At 41.3% G+C, this 16028-nt stretch overlaps 1 protein-coding gene across 4 annotated transcripts in view; it reads right to left on the bottom strand.

The window, feature by feature from the left end:
- LOC143781825 (mitogen-activated protein kinase kinase kinase 3-like) overlaps positions 1-16028 on the bottom strand; it is a 155156-nt gene that overhangs the window by 111248 nt on the left and 27880 nt on the right. For all 4 annotated transcript variants that reach the window (XM_077268699.1, XM_077268698.1, XM_077268700.1 and 1 more), the window contains one exon: positions 1042-1105. In XM_077268699.1, the coding sequence (XP_077124814.1) occupies positions 1042-1105 (64 nt within the window). The remainder of the gene's footprint in view (positions 1-1041; positions 1106-16028) is intronic.

The following is a 16028-nucleotide window of genomic DNA, read 5'->3' as shown; positions in this document are numbered from 1 at the left end:
CTCCTCCGCTTCTGTCCGCCTCCTGTCGCTTGGTCACATGGGCCCGTGTTACCAGCACTGGTGGGCATGACTGGTTAGCGGTCATTGATTGGTACCTCCATGGACAGGGTAACTATAAATGGACGGGATATTTTAGCTTCGGCACACCCCCTAGAGGAAGGTTTATCCGAAACGCGCGTCGGGGAGGGTGGGAGACGGCGTGGCATACTTCTCACTATTCACCAGGTATGTTATCTTATGCATCGTATGAATGTCTTGTTCACTAACATTTATCCACACTGTTGGATCGCTTCCTATGTGTGTAATAATATTTACTTGTACTTGATACATGGCATTCCTGATTGGGTACGATGCTATACCGGACTATGATTGAGTTCCTATGCCACCCTATTCTCCTGTCATTCAGTGTGCAATTGTTTGCCGATTTTAGCCTCTGCTGTTCTGTTTGAGACCTGTTATATTTATTGAATAAAATAAAATTGATATCATGCATCGTTTTTGGACTAGTACACTGTTCTTTCTTTGTGGTTCCTCTGTCAATGGAAAAGTCATTGCTCTGTCAATGTAACATCAGCAGAAGTTTCTGATCCGATGGCAGGAGCGTTCTGTGACTGCATTGGGTCGGCAGAGATCAGTGTCGGGCACAACAGGCAGGTTGGTAGTAACTACCTGCCTGTTAATTCTAAGGCCCCTAGTAAAAAAAAAAATAGTAGCGGATAACCCCTTTGATGTGTTTGGCCTGATTTAGGGAGCTTTGATCAGTAGAACTATGGGTACTTCATATGAGTGCAATTGACTAAATTTACAACATAATTTTTTCTTTAGAAAGAAGAGAACTACTGCATCAATATCAAATCAATGCAGGTCCAACACTTGGAATCCCTGACCGTTTAGATATTAGCAAGTCTCATTAATGTGAATGGGAGCTGAACCCACAAATGGGGCTGCGACACAGTGCATGTATAAAGCCAAAAGACCACTGCTCTATACACTATTACATTGTAAAATATATATTGCAATTCTTGTGATAACAAAACTTACTCATTTTCAAAATAATGTCAAGCCCACATTCCAAAGGATATCTTTTTGGCAGAGTGCAGGCAATCTGTAAAAGAAAACAAAAAAAACAAACAAAAGTGAATAGATTAATAAGACTTTACAACATTTTGCAAGCAAAGATATTGTTGTATTTTAGACACATTATTGCCAAGTTGGGATAACTGCCTTAAGTGACGTAATATTTAAGGAGAAAGTGCACAAATCACCTGGAAAAAAATCTCTACGTTGTGTGAAGTCTACTAGCAGTATCTCTGACAACTAATCTGAACCCCTTTATAACTACAGAGGTTGTCATTTTTTTGTTCAAATTCTGTGGATCAGAGAGGGCTCGTGAAGGCGACCGTATTTTTTGGTCCAAGTGCAATTGGACCAAGCTTCAGAATTCAAACAATAACAATTGGGGGGCGACCTCCACTAGGAAGAATGAACATGACATTTCTATTACCGGCTTCACAGTTTCACAACCCTGCAGTGGTTAAAAGAAGCAATAAAAGGCAGAACATGTACACAGCAATGTGTGGTTTTGACAATGCTGAGCACGATGCTCATTCTATACTGCACTTTTTCAGCCAGGGCACAAGTAGATTCGTCGTGTTCTCATACCCCAAGATTAACTTTACATTGGATATGATGACAACATGCATTAATATTTTGGTCTGATCATGGGAGTAGAAATCTTTAAATAAAATCTGCAGGTGTCAGGAAATAGAAAGTGCATGAATGTGCAGTTCAGGACACAGCAAAGTGAGACGGCAGAGTGGGAAATGTGCAGCCAGGAAGTCTGTAATAATAGTGACAATGCTGTTAGATTTTGCACTATGGAGATCATTAGTTACTCACTGTTAGGGTGCAGTCAGGCAACCATATAAATTGGACTGATACCCGACAGCAATGCACGGACTCGCCGGTGGGTCTCCTGACACGTATGTGACAAGTTAAAGGGCCACTGTCACCCCCCTCCAGCCGTTATAAACTAAAAGAGCCACCTTGTGCAGCAGTAATGCTGCATTCTAACAAACTGGCTCTTTTAGTTTTAGGTTCAAGTATACCCCCAAAAAAGCGATTTGATACTTAGCCACCATTGCTGCCTCTAGCCAGGGAGGCTGCTCCTCACTCCCCAGCTCGAAACGCTCCTCTGCCGTCACTCACATCTTCTTGGTCTTTCTGCACCGCCCCCTCAGCGCTGTTTACGTTTTCAAACCGGCGCCTGCGCTGTGTAGTACTGTTCTGCGCAGGCGCAGTGTGCAAGCCTGGCTTGGACGGCAGACGGCCAGAGCTTACTGCGCCTGCGCAGAACAGTACTACACAGCGCAGGCGCCGGTTTGAAAACGTAAACAGCGCTGAGGGGGCGGCGCAGAAAGACCAAGAAGATGTGAGTGACGGCAGAGGAGCGGTTCGAGCTGGGGAGTGAGGAGCAGCCTCCCTGGCTAGAGGCAGCAATGGTGGCTAAGTATCAAATCGCTTTTTTTGGGGTATACTTGAACCTAAAACTAAAAGAGCCACCTTGTTAGAATGCAGCATTACTGCTGCACAAGGTGGCTCTTTTAGTTTATAACGGCTGGAGGGGGTGACAGTGGCCCTTTAATGTATTTCTATGAAGCTATCACGTTCAGGTCGGGAGATGAACTGGTGAGTCCATGCATTGTGGTCTGGTTTATATGGTTGTCTTATATTGAATGTTACTTCCTAATTCGGTATACAGAGCAGAATGTTTCTGCAAAGAGCCTATTTCACTCCGGCGGACTCAATGCCACCACATATTACATGGTTGCCTTGTGTGGATTTATGCTTAAAGAGGTTGTCTGGCTTTAGGCTACAAGTTTGCAGTCACTCTGTGTGCAGATTTGTGAATCCTCACATTGGACTGTGCACAGTGAGGATTCTCTGGTATCCAGTATCAGGCGGTCTTGTGATTACAAGAACGCGATTTGCATACTCCCGGCCACATTCCGACTAGACTGTTTCCGGCCTTACTCAATGCACATGTATTGAGAGAGGTTGCGCACCTCTAGTCGGCATGTGACAGCCTGCAAATCACACACTTGCAGTCACACGCCCGTGGCTCACAGTGTGCAGTGTGCGAACTGTGACGATTCACAAGTCCACAGTCATGTAGTGTGACTACAGACTTGTACTCTAAGGCCGGACAACCCCTTTAAAGTGATTGCTCAGAGGGGGCCTACTCTGTAAAGAACAAACAGCACGGCTTATGTACAATATAACTGCAGCTCTGTATAAGGAGTTGCTACATATTTCTAAACTTTCTTGAATCTGGACAACCACAATATTAGGTCACATTTATCAAATTGTGATTAAAGTCCCCCCAAAACACTATTAGCATAACAACCAATCACAGCTCAGCTTTCAGTTTTGAAATAGCTCTGGTAAAATGAGAGCGGAGTTGTGATTGGTTGCTACGAGCAACAAAGCTGGTTGTTCTTTCAAACAGTGTTGATAAATCTGCCCTGTTCTTTTATGTACCCGTTTAATACATAGTTTTACAGGTTACAAAGATACATAAACCACAGACCGCATTACTAATAGTTCAGCGTGTATTATAAGGAGGAATTTTACACATTACTGTATACAAATCATACCATCCATTTTCCCCCTATAATTTTGCTATATCGGAGTCTGAATGTGCAGTTGGCGCTCGGACTCCTTTTTCTAATTTTTGTACTTGTCCTGTTTGCGCTCTGTTATTGCCAAAACAAGGAATACACATAATGGTCCTTTTATGAGCACAGTTTGAAGGAGCAGAATGTACAGTTTTTATGGAAATTTGCCGAAAACCAACATGTACAGTCGTATTTCCCACATCAGCCAACTGGATGCAGAAAGTTTCCCCCGACTGATCCAGGCCGAATACAGTACACAGCTCTGTGGAGCCAGGAACACTGAAGTGCCTTACGTGCGTGCTGTTTAGATACTAATATTTGTTTTCTCTCCAAAAACCACTGGAATAAGATGGAAATTACAATAAAATGTTTTACATTGTTCATTTTAGCCATTTATGTGCTGCTGGGATTTCATTGCATGTAACTAATGGGCATGAATATTATAGGTCTTAGTATACGGCAGATCTACAGGACCCCTCGTATGAAGAATTTATAGATTTTTTTTCTCATTAGTGGTTTCTGTGCTGCTAGATTACAACTATTTTGGTCGGCCGTATATATGTGTTTTAGTCCAGGCAACTAAAACAATTCCATCCAGAGAAAACATAGCCGGCAGAGCCTAAAGGTACATAAGTGGATTTTAATTGGACTACAGGTCATGCTTTTGGTGTCATTTCGGCAGACGATAGGGGAGGGCATTATTGGAGTTGGTGAAAAAAATAGTGGTGGGGGTTGTACATCGTGGAGATGGGAACCTCCTATTGGTTTTGGAATTATGGTAATTGACTGGCAATGTTTGGGGCTCTCGGTGTGGGGTCTCTGGGAGTCTGTGGATAGAAAATGTTTTCCAACCATGAACGGCCCCCGGACATGTGGTTGTGGCTGGGGGTAAGGCTGAATGATATTATATATTTATATATATTGTGGCATAGCGACTGGTCATATGATTGACGGGAGGTATGTATCACAGAGAAGGCTTGTCGCTGTGATGTAACCCGGAGTGTTTTCTGTAATGCACATAAAGCAATAAGGAATTGTTTAGTATATTTGGGTCCGGGTTACGGGTAGCTATGAGAGATGGGAGGGTCTGGCTACCCATATACCTCACCCCTGGGTAAGGGGCATAACCATGCCTATCTATGTTTGTTTCAGGACCTGTGGTGATGTCAGAACCACATGTCTAATCATGTAATGGGTTCCTGGGTGTGGTTTCAGGCTACATAATGGAGGTGTGTGTAGCACATGGTGTGAGTGTGTGGGTGTGTGTCAGGGTGGACACACTTCCAGGTGTCCTGGCTGGACACTGCAGAGTGGCCTGTGTGTTGGACGGTTCCACGTGGGGACAGACGTCCTGAACAACACACAGAGACCATTTAGGCTGGAGAGCCTACGTGCTGGACATAGCACGGTCTGTGAGCCTACAGGTCTGAGAGAGCGGAGCTCTACTATGGACATTGAGGATTAACCTGTCTGACATAAGACTGTTTACCTGTTGTTCCTGTTGCAATGTGGTTTATGGAGCAATAAACCCTGTGAACTTTTAAGGAAACGTGTCTCCTGAGTGTCATCCGCCGCACCTAAGCGAGTGTCCCCTAGACCCGTAGCAGGTGAAATGCTACAATATGTATATATGTATGTATATATATATATATATATATATATATATATATATATATATATATATATATATATATATATATAGTACATATACACAGTGCTGCTCACCATTATTGGCACCCCTTCATTTTATTCATAGACAGTATATCTTCAGAGATAAATGGAACTATGTACCATAGTTATATTCTTAGTGATCCAAAGTAATACAACAATAAAACATTGCTTTGGCGTAATGTTTTTTCCACCATTTGCACCAACCTTCAAAGACATCGCTTGTCAATTTTCCTCTTTCCCCTACGTCCAAGGAGGTTCTTGATGGTATCATGCTTGGCAAACTGATTAATAATATTGCGCACTGCTGAAACTGGGATACCAAGGTCTTTGGAGATGACCTTATACCCTTTGGAAGTCTTATGTTTGCTAGTAATAGCAGTTCTGATGTCCTCAGGCAGCACTGGCAAAATACGGCATCTCCTTTAATGGGCTTACCATAACACATGTCTGTGCAGACCTGGACTAAGTAGGGTTTCTTCTTTCTGCACATTAAAAGGGTTTTCCCATCTCCAACATACTATTCCAATATGTAGTAGGTGTAATAATAATAATGTTAGCCAATACCTCCAATTAGAAATGGAGTATAGTTTTTCTGATTCGCTGTGTCTCATTCCTCATGTGCAGGCACTGCAGGACCTTAGGTAACTATTGTTACGATTACTAGCAACTAGCTAACTAACTGACACTATATCAGTGGTCGTAACCATGGATACCTAAGGTCCTGCAGTGCCAGCATATGAGGAAAAAGACATCAAAGCGAATCAGAAAAACTATACTACATTTCTAATTGGAGGTATATGCTAAATATTATATTTTTTACATATTGGGATAGGATCTTGGAGATGGGAATACCCCTTTAAGTCATACATCTGTATACAAGCAGTGAGATTACAGGGCCAAGGACATCAACAAGTAATTACAGTAAAAGGAAATATCCCATCATCATTACAGTAAATAAGTGTCACAAAGTAACACAGCCAACCTTTGTCACTTAACAAATAACTTGGCTAATGTTCGAAATAAGCTACAAAACAAAACTCAGAAAGCCAAAATCATTTATAAGTCTAGAGCTAATTATTAGACTTTCCTGTAGTGCCCCAAAGAGATAAGAATGGCTCCTGCTCTGGTGGGCCAAGACACTCCATACATTACATGGCCCCCCATTCATTTCACCGGCCTGATGAAATGCTACACTATCCTGATGAGCTTGGGTATAAAAAAATATTGTTTTCATGAGATAATCCTTTAAACGAAATATTTGAATTTTGCCCAATGTTTTCTTTAGATTTTTTTTTTACATTTTTTTAAAGGTGTGAAAAGTCACAACTAGACAGTGAAACAAGTACAACAGTAGTAAGAATAATCAGCTGCACTCAATAAAGTTTTTGGTTGCAGAAAGTGTCTATATTTATCACATGTACAGAAAGTCAATCACCACAGAATATTGAAATAAGTGAAAGCAAGGTTCACGCCTTCACTTATTTCGATATTGTCAGCAGGATTTTGCTAAGTAAACTACAGCCATTGTTAGGTTGATGTTGATATACTGATTAAAATGATACCTGGGGTGAAGACATCTGTCTTGTGGTTCTTGTGTAATAAGTGTTAGAAGTTTTCAGTTAATGATATGCCCATGCTCTGGGGCAGGACTGTAGGCAGAGTCTTATCTTCCTGTTCTAAGCCAGAAAAACCAAGGAAAGACCGGAACACAGACCGCCCCACAGCACAAACAAGCACAAACATGTTCCTTATCATAGAGACAGAGAGAGAGACAGATTGTCCTTCGGGGCGGCCCGTGGGCAGGTCTTTCCTTGGTTTCTCTGGCTTAATGCAGGAAGATAAGACTCTGCCTACAGTCCTTTCCCGCAGCATCTCACTAACTTAAAATTTCTAACACTGATTATTACCACAAGACGGATTTCTTCACCCCAGGTATCATTTTAATCAGTATAACAGTGGTAACATGACGATGCCTGTAGTTTACATGGCAAAATCCTGCTGACAGGCTCCCTTTAATTAACATTGTGATCAGAATGTATAAACCCATTGCCATGTAAGGGGGAAACTCTCAGTGGGTCTATAACCTGATAGGTACCACCGTATGGCCACCACCACCACCACTACCATAACTTGGCAGTGAGCTTTATACATGCTGATAAAAATGTTAACTAAGAGCCTCATACTCAGTTCTTTTGATGGCTGCAATAAATCAATGTGTAATATTCGGATGTGCGGTCTAGGTCTTCTTTTTCTACAGTTATGCTGAACATAACAATAGTGCATGACAATGGACTGATTTAAAGGAACGCACGGAAGTCTTGTGAAATCTGTTGAGCTGACACAAATACTTATTCAACATGTAATCCAGATCTTCTGGTAATTTAGAATCTGAAGAAACACTTGAGACTTGACTGACAACTTGATTACTCGCAGCACAAAATAAAGCAAATACCAAAAATTAGATGACTGTTCCAATCCAATTTTTTTCACTTCTTTTTTATCTTCACTAAATCTGGTCATAATCTCAATACTAGATTCAGCAGCAATATGCCAGGGTTGGTGCAGGAGAATATTACTCTGCCAGTCTACGTACGGGAAGACCATCTATCTGTACTCAGTAATGGTGGATGCAGACATGAAGAGAAGTCTGATCCTGCCAAACTTTAGGTTCTAAAGAAACCATCTTAATTTCTTTGGTGCATATAGATATAAAAAGTATCTCCCTTGCTTGCGTCCCCCCTTTATGTGCCAAAATGGAGAGCTGCACTGTAAAAAAGGGCTCACAGTCTATCAGACCAATTGTCCATGCAATGCACAGAAGACCATTTACTTGAAAAACTGGAATGTAATGATAAATTCCGTATGTGGCTGGTTGCGTCTTCTGGGGGCTAGTGAAGTGAAATCTTAACAACCACTTAAAAAAGTATTTACAGACCTCTTCCAAATCAAAACTGAAAGCTTCCCCCCAAAGAGAACACAGATGTTAAAAAAATAATATAGTATTACACTGAAGCCTATAAATGTGCGCAAAAGGGAACCTACCTGGCCTCAGCATGGGCAGCAGGAATCAGATGCTGGTTGTGCAATTGCCACCAGATATGTTTTACTTTGAAATTCTGTGGTGTTTTAGGTTTAAAAAAAAGCCGTCACGGACTGGAATAAGATTTCCAGGATAAGCCACATCCCATACTCATTTTGGTAGAGCTGATCGAAACAGGAGAGAAAATGACAAAAGTCGCAAACTTTTGTGTAACCTATAGTTGCGCAAAAATTTGGCGACTGATTGCAGAGTTATGGTGAAAAAACTTTGATGAATCGGGGCCTTTGTGTTTCAGCTAACTAGTGTGAGGAAGGTCCCCATTGACTTCTCTCCCGCCCTGCTCCATTTGACCAACAGGTCTCTCCCTTTGTATTAGGTGAGACCTTTCAGTCAAAGTGATCGGGTTAGGGAGAAGCTGCCGGGGTCTGCCGCTGAGTAGACAGCAGAGACAAATAGTCCCTGGCCAACTTCTTAACGGGAACCTGTCACCCCCAGATTCGAAGATGAGCTATGCCCACCGGCATCAGGGGCTTATCTACAGCATTCTGGAATGTAATGCTGTAGATAAGCCCCCGATGTAACCTGAAAGATGAGAAAAAGAGGTTAGATTATACTCACCTGGGGGGGTGGTCCGATCCGATGGGCATCGCGGTCCGGTCCGGGGCCTCACGGAGCCGCGGCATGAAGACAAGAAGAGGACGTCATCGTAAGAAGATGGGAGGCCCCGGACCGCGACGCCCATCGGACCGGACCGCAGCGGCACTGCTCCTGGCTGAGTATAATCTAACCTCTTTTTCTCATCTTTCAGGATACATCGGGGAATTACAGAATGCTGTAGATAAGCCCCTGATGCCGGTGGGCTTAGCTCATCTTCGATTTTGGAGGTGACAGGTTCCCTTTAAAGTATGTTTACTCTGAAAAGGGGTTTCAGAATAAAACATATCTGGCAGCAATTGTGCAGCTCGTATCTGATTCATGCTGCATGTGGGTCAGCCAGCATGAATCTGACTACAGGTTCCCTTTAATGCAAAATATCACTGACACTTGACAACTTTTAGGAGTTATTTCAGGGAGGGTAGTGTCTGTGTGCTACCGCCCCAAAATTTTTTCTCTGATAAACGCAACCACTTTTCATGCCACACTCCCCCAAGCCTTTTTCATGTCGCTTCCACACAACTTCTACATATCCCTGGATTTGCGTTTAGACAAAGGGATGCTCCGTTTGGTGGTGGACAATCCTAATAATTTCGAAAAGAAACCTTCTGGAAGCACTACGCGTCATGGGAAGATTCTGTGGCGTTTGCTGATTTGCTAACTATTGTAGGGTTCTTGGAGGTTTCGCCTTTTTCAGGAGCTTTCAAGAAAATTAAAAAAAGTTGACAAATATCAGTCTGGGGCCCACTTTTCTAGTTGCTCCTTACTCTGGCTAACAGAGGGGGGCCCTGAGTGAGGTTTCTCCTCCACCATGTTTATGATCTAGTTATGATATATGTCTATTACTCTGAATCTAAGAACTTGTGCACATCAATACGCACGTCCATATGATAAAAATCAGACAGGTCCAACTGAACACATGCCCGCCACTATCGACATGAGAAAATAAACTGTTCACCCGCTGCGCTGATCCGCACCTGGGGTACAGAGACCAGATTTTAACACACTATTTTAGTAAAGGAATAAATATACAGATGATGTGCTGCTCCTGATCTAAACATCATACATAATTATTTGATCCACAGGGGGATATAAACCAGCCAGATTTCATAGAGTTTTACAAACTGTACAGCCAGATGCACAAATTAGATGAGGATGGAAAATGCAATTAGGAAAACATTCAGAGCGGGAAGAAATGTGCTGCCAGTGCAGAGCTGGCTCTCACCTGTCTCACGATCCCAATGTTCTCATAAGTTTACAGCGAACCCTTTCCTGACAGATTCATTCCCACCATAACTGATGTAGGTAAGTTACAGTGGGGGAAGTAAGTATTTGATCCCTTGCTGATTTTGTAAGTTTGCCCACTGACAAAGACATGAACAGTCTATAATTTTAAGGGTCGGTTAATTTTAACATTGAGACTAGAAGATCAAAAATAAAATCCAGAAAATCACATTGTATAAATTATATAAATTTATTTACATTTTGCAGTGAGAAATAAGTATTTGATCCTCTACCAACGATTAAGAGCTACAAACCAGTTAGATGCTCCTAATCAACTCGTTAATAGCATTAAAGACACCTTTATAAAAGACTCCTGTCCACAGACTCAATTAATCAGTCAGACTCTAACCTCTACAACATGGGCATGACCAAAGAGCTTTATAAGGAAGTCAGGGACAAGATCATAGACCTGCACAAAGCTGGAAAGGGCTACAAAACCATAAGTAAGATGCTGGGAGAGACGGAGACAACTGTTGGTGCAATAGTAAGAAAATGGAAGAAATAAAACATGACTGTCAATTGATATCGATCTGGGGCACCATGCAAAATCTCACCTCGTGGGGTATCCTTGATCATGAGGAAGGTGAGAGATCAGCCTAAAACTACACGGTGGGAACTTGTTAATAATCTCAAGGCAGCTGGGATCACAGTCCCCAAGAAAACCATTGGTAACACATTACGCCATAAAGGTTTAAAATCCTGCAGTGCCCGCCCTGGAAACCAACCACTTCTCAAACAGTGCTGAGCTGGCCTATAACCTACGATGACCTGTAAACTATAGAATTAAAAATCCCTCCATTCTTGAGAAGGGAGATGATGTTTTTAATCCTGAGGAAGCATTGCGAAACGTGCGTTGGGGAGTGAGATGGAAGAAGAGCAGTGCACTTTGGTACTATGGGTTTGCAGTCCTTTTATTATTCTTACATTGGTGTGACCCTTTATTTATGAATTTAGCACACTTTTAGGCTATTTTTTCTTGGTACTCCATTATTTACTATGAATTGAACTCTATATTATGTATTCTATTATTAATTAAAATCTGCTTTTTTTTATTGTACACTGGCACTTCATTTGTCATATTTATATATTCATAATTTTGTACTCTGCTTTTTTTATTATTATATTCACAGATGGGATATCAAGAAATAAGCAATTTTTGATAATTTCCAAGGTCTGTACAATTTTTCATTTGATTTATTATTTTGAACCCGGTCTCTGGGTCACTCCTTATGATATATTTACATTATAACTTACACCATATACTTTCAGATGGCTTATTTACTAGTTATTAAATGTATGCTATTACCATCTTTTATAAGTAAAGTATTAATGTTTAGCAAACTGTCTGCAAGCGTGATCTCTTTGACTAGGAAGCCGACTACTTGTAAAAAAGTTCTGAGCTGGCCCACAACCGTGGCAATGAGTTGTAAGCTGAAGAATTTAAAATCCTCCATTCTTGAGAAGGGAGATGATTTCTTTAATAAAAGGTAAATTGAAAAGTTTTCTAGTTTGTTTTATTTTACCATTTAATAAGAGAAAATCTCTATTTTACAATACCTTTAGAAACAAACTAAATACAATATGGCGATTTATTGGGTTTGCTACTAATGCTAGTGAATAACAGGGACGTTCACCCGCAACCCAGAGTGTGTGCACTAAAACCTAAATGATAGCACATATTGGTATTTAATTTATTCTCCTCTAACATGAAAATTTTTTCACATCAACTTGCCTAGACTTGTTGCGATCTACCTACATATGATAAAACATGGATAAAACAATAGGGAGTTCACAATCTCATGTAACATACTCATATTTTTTTCTTCAAGGATAACGGATTTCATTGTTGTTCTATCTAGTAACCCACAGATGAAAATAAGTTGATAAGACAGTAACATTATTATTATTTATTATTATCGTGCCATTTATTCCATGGCGCTTTACATGTGAGGAGGTGTATACATAATAAAAACAAGTACAGTAATCTTAAACAATACAAATCACGACTGGTACAAGAGGAGAGAGGACCCTGCTCGCGAGGGCTCACAATCTACAAGGGATGGGTGAGGATACAGTAGGTGAGGGTAGAGCTGGTCGTGCAGTGGTTTGGTGGATCGGTGGTTACTGCAGGTTGTAGGCTTGTCGGAAGAGGTGGGTCTTCAGGTTCTTTTGAAGGTTTCCACCGTTGGCAGAGTCTGATATGTTGTGGTAGAGAGTTCCTGCGTAGAGGGGATATGCGGGAGAAATCTTTATTGCGATTGTGGGAAGAGGAGATAAGAGGGGAGTAGAGAAGGAGATCTTGTGAGGATCGGAGGTTGCGTGCAGGTAAGCACCAGGAGACTAGATCACAGATGTATGGAGGAAACAGGCTGTGGATGGCTTTGTATGTCATGGTTAGGCTTTTGTACTGGAGTCTCTGGGCAATGCGGAGCCAGTGAAGGGATTGACAGAGGGGAGAGGCCGGGGAATAGTGGGGGGATAAGCGGATTAGTTGGGCAGCAGACTTTAGAATAGACTGAGGGGTGCGAGAGTGTTAGAAGGGAGGCCACAAAGTAGGAGGTTGCAGTAGTCAAGGTGGGAGATGATGAGTACATGGACAAGGGTTTTTGTAGATTTTTGGTTGAGGAATGAACATCCTACTGCAATATCACAGATAGCGCAAGTGTATATCCACTACATACTGTTCCTTATATACAGTAAACCAATAGACATTCACATCAGTCATCCAAGGCATATACAGACCAGAATCACTAGTCAGGGAGGAATTTGTTATTTAGGTTGAATTTGTGCAAAAATGTTGCAACTTTTTCCCAAATATGCACTAACTTTAGCACTTCTGTAAAAAGCATTTGGAGCTTAAAGGAGAGGACAGGGACAATCACTGTCTTGATCATTTGTCCTCATTGACTCCTTAATATTCAGCAGTTTATAAGTGAAAACCAAAAATCTTATACACACAAAACAAATGCAGATGTATTTGCAAGTGCAATGTGTCAGAAAATAATGACATCAAACATGAAACAAGAAAAAATAGAACAAAATTCAGTTGGGTAGAATAAAGAAGTCATGTGGGATGTTCAATACCACATCCATGAACCAGAATACACAAAGTGGATCCATGAAGAGGAAGTACTAGTGTCGGGGTCGTAAAACGACAATTACCCTTCCCTCATTCACCAGTCATTCCAAATTAAACTATAAGCATGTGGTACCGGGTAAGAATGAGTCAGGCAGGTAGCTGGTTCAATCTTAGTGCATGCTCATGGATCCACACATCATGTGTGTAACCGTCACAGCAACTGGCTTTATTCTAAAATACACAATACTATAAGGGAATGCAATAGGCGGGGTTTCAGCAGCATACGTCCAGTGCTCAATCTCCTCCTGATTCGCTGGACTAGCAGACGTTGATGAAGATGTCCTTGCTTTCACACGGAATTTTCTGGACTGATTTAATGTCAGGATTAACATGACCAATATAAAAAAATAAAAATAAAAATGACCAATATAAAAAAAACAAAAGGATTTACATGACCACGTAGATTCTATATTTACCACACATAATGTATGTCATTGACCTGAGTCCTACGTCATACATCCAGTGAATAGGAAATACAATTAATTAATAAGATTTGTGCTATAAGATTTAAAATTGGCAGTAGGTATCACAAATTGTGCAACTCCATTCATTTCTACAGAAGCTACAGGCCTTAGGGTATGTGCACACGTTCAGGTTTTTTCGGGATAAAAATGCTATAAAAACTCATTAAAAATGCATACATTATGCATTCTATCATTTAGAATGCATTCTGCATGTTTTGTGCACATGATGCATTTTTTTTCCGCGAAAAAAACGCATCGCGGTAAAAAAAGCAGCATGTTCATTAATTTTGCGGATTTTCTGCGTTTTTCCCGCTATTCTATACATTTGGGAAAAACCGCACAAAAAAACTCACCAAAAACGCATGAAAAACGCGGTAAAATCGCTGTAAAAACGCATGCGGATTTCTGGCAGAAATGTCCGGTTTTTGTCAGGAAAATTTCTGCAAGAAATCCTGACGTGTGCACATACCCTTAATGGGTTTTCTGGTCAGAAAAGCTTATCACCTTTCCAAAAGATAGCTGATAACTTGTGGTTTGATGGTATTCAAACTGCTGGGCGCTCAGATATCTCCAGCAGTCCTGTGGAGATAATGGAGCAATCCCAAAGGATGGAGCGCTGGAGCACAGAAGAGGCCACAGCTCCACCTTGATGGAGCATTTCAAAGCTTATGTCTAGGTATTGATGGAGATCCCAGGGTCAAATTCCCACTGGAGTGACTCCACAAGTCATCACGTATCCTTTAGCTAGGTCAGATCTTTTAATGATGAAATATCACATTAACAGTGGCATGCAAAAATATGCACCCTCCTTAGCATTTTTTGTGTTTTGCTAACCCATAACTTAGAAATTCACTGGCTTGTTTGAGGGTTTGCATCAGTTCATATAAAGAACATGCCTACAACTGTGAACATTTGGTTTTCTTTTTGTTGTGTAACAAACAACAAATAGGACAAAATTACAGAAAACTTCAGTGTGCATTACTATTTGCCACCCTAAAATCAGTACATTGTAGAGCCTCCTTTTGCAGCAATTACAGCTGCAACTTGCTTTGAATAAGTCTCTGAGCTTTCCACATTTTGCCACTGGGATTTTTGCCCATTCCTCAAGGCAAAACTGCTCCAGCTCCTTCAAGTTAGATGGTTTCCTCTGGTGAACAGCAATCTTCAAGTCTGATCACAGATTCTCAATTGGATTAAGGTCTGGGCTTTGACTAGGCCACTCCAAGACATTTACATGCTTCCCCTTAACGCACTCGAAAGTTGCTTTAGTAGTATGATTTGGGTCATTGTCTTGTTGGAAGATTAATCTATGCCCCAGTCTCAAATCACTGACTGACTGAAACAGGTTTTTCTCAAGTATATCCCTGTATTTCGCACCATACATCTTCCCCTCGACTCGGACCATTTTCCCTATCCCTGCTGCCGAAAAACATCCTCACAGCATGATACTGACCCCACCATGTTTCATTGTGGGGAGGGTGTTCTTGGCGGTGATGAGCTGTGGTGGTTTGAAGTCAGACATAGCGTTTACATTGGTGGCCAAAAAGTTCAATTTTGGTCTCATCTGACCACAGTACCTTCCGTCATACATTTGGAGAGTCTCTCACATTTCTTTTGGCAAACTCAAAATGAACCTTACAATTTTTGTGTGTAAGTAAAGGCTTTTTTTTCCACCCACCCTTCCTTATGGGCCACCTCTTTGGAGTATAAGTTTTATTATGATCGTATGGACAGATACTACAGACTCTGCTTGGGAACTCTTTTTGGGTTACCTTCGTTCTCCATGCTGCCTCTTTGATTAATATCCTCCTTGCCCGGGCTGGGAGTTTCGGTGAGCAGCCCTCTCTCTGCAGGTTAGTTGTGGTGCCATATTCTTTCCATTTGATGATAATGGATTTGATGGTGTTCTGGGGGATCATCAGAGATTGGGATTTTTTTCTATAAATATCCCAACCCTGACTTGTACTTCTCAACAACTTTGTCCCTGACTTGTTTGGAGGTCTTCTTGGTCTTCATGGTGTTTGATTAGTGGAGTTGCAGCCTCTCAGAAAAGGTAAAGTGTATATACTGACAGACCATGTGACACTCAGTTTGCACAC

Source organism: Ranitomeya variabilis, chromosome 6 (assembly GCF_051348905.1).
Source record: "Ranitomeya variabilis isolate aRanVar5 chromosome 6, aRanVar5.hap1, whole genome shotgun sequence".
Classification (NCBI taxonomy): Eukaryota; Metazoa; Chordata; class Amphibia; order Anura; family Dendrobatidae; genus Ranitomeya; species Ranitomeya variabilis.
Note: the sequence above shows the minus strand (reverse complement) of the source record. Positions and strands in the feature narration are given on the sequence as shown.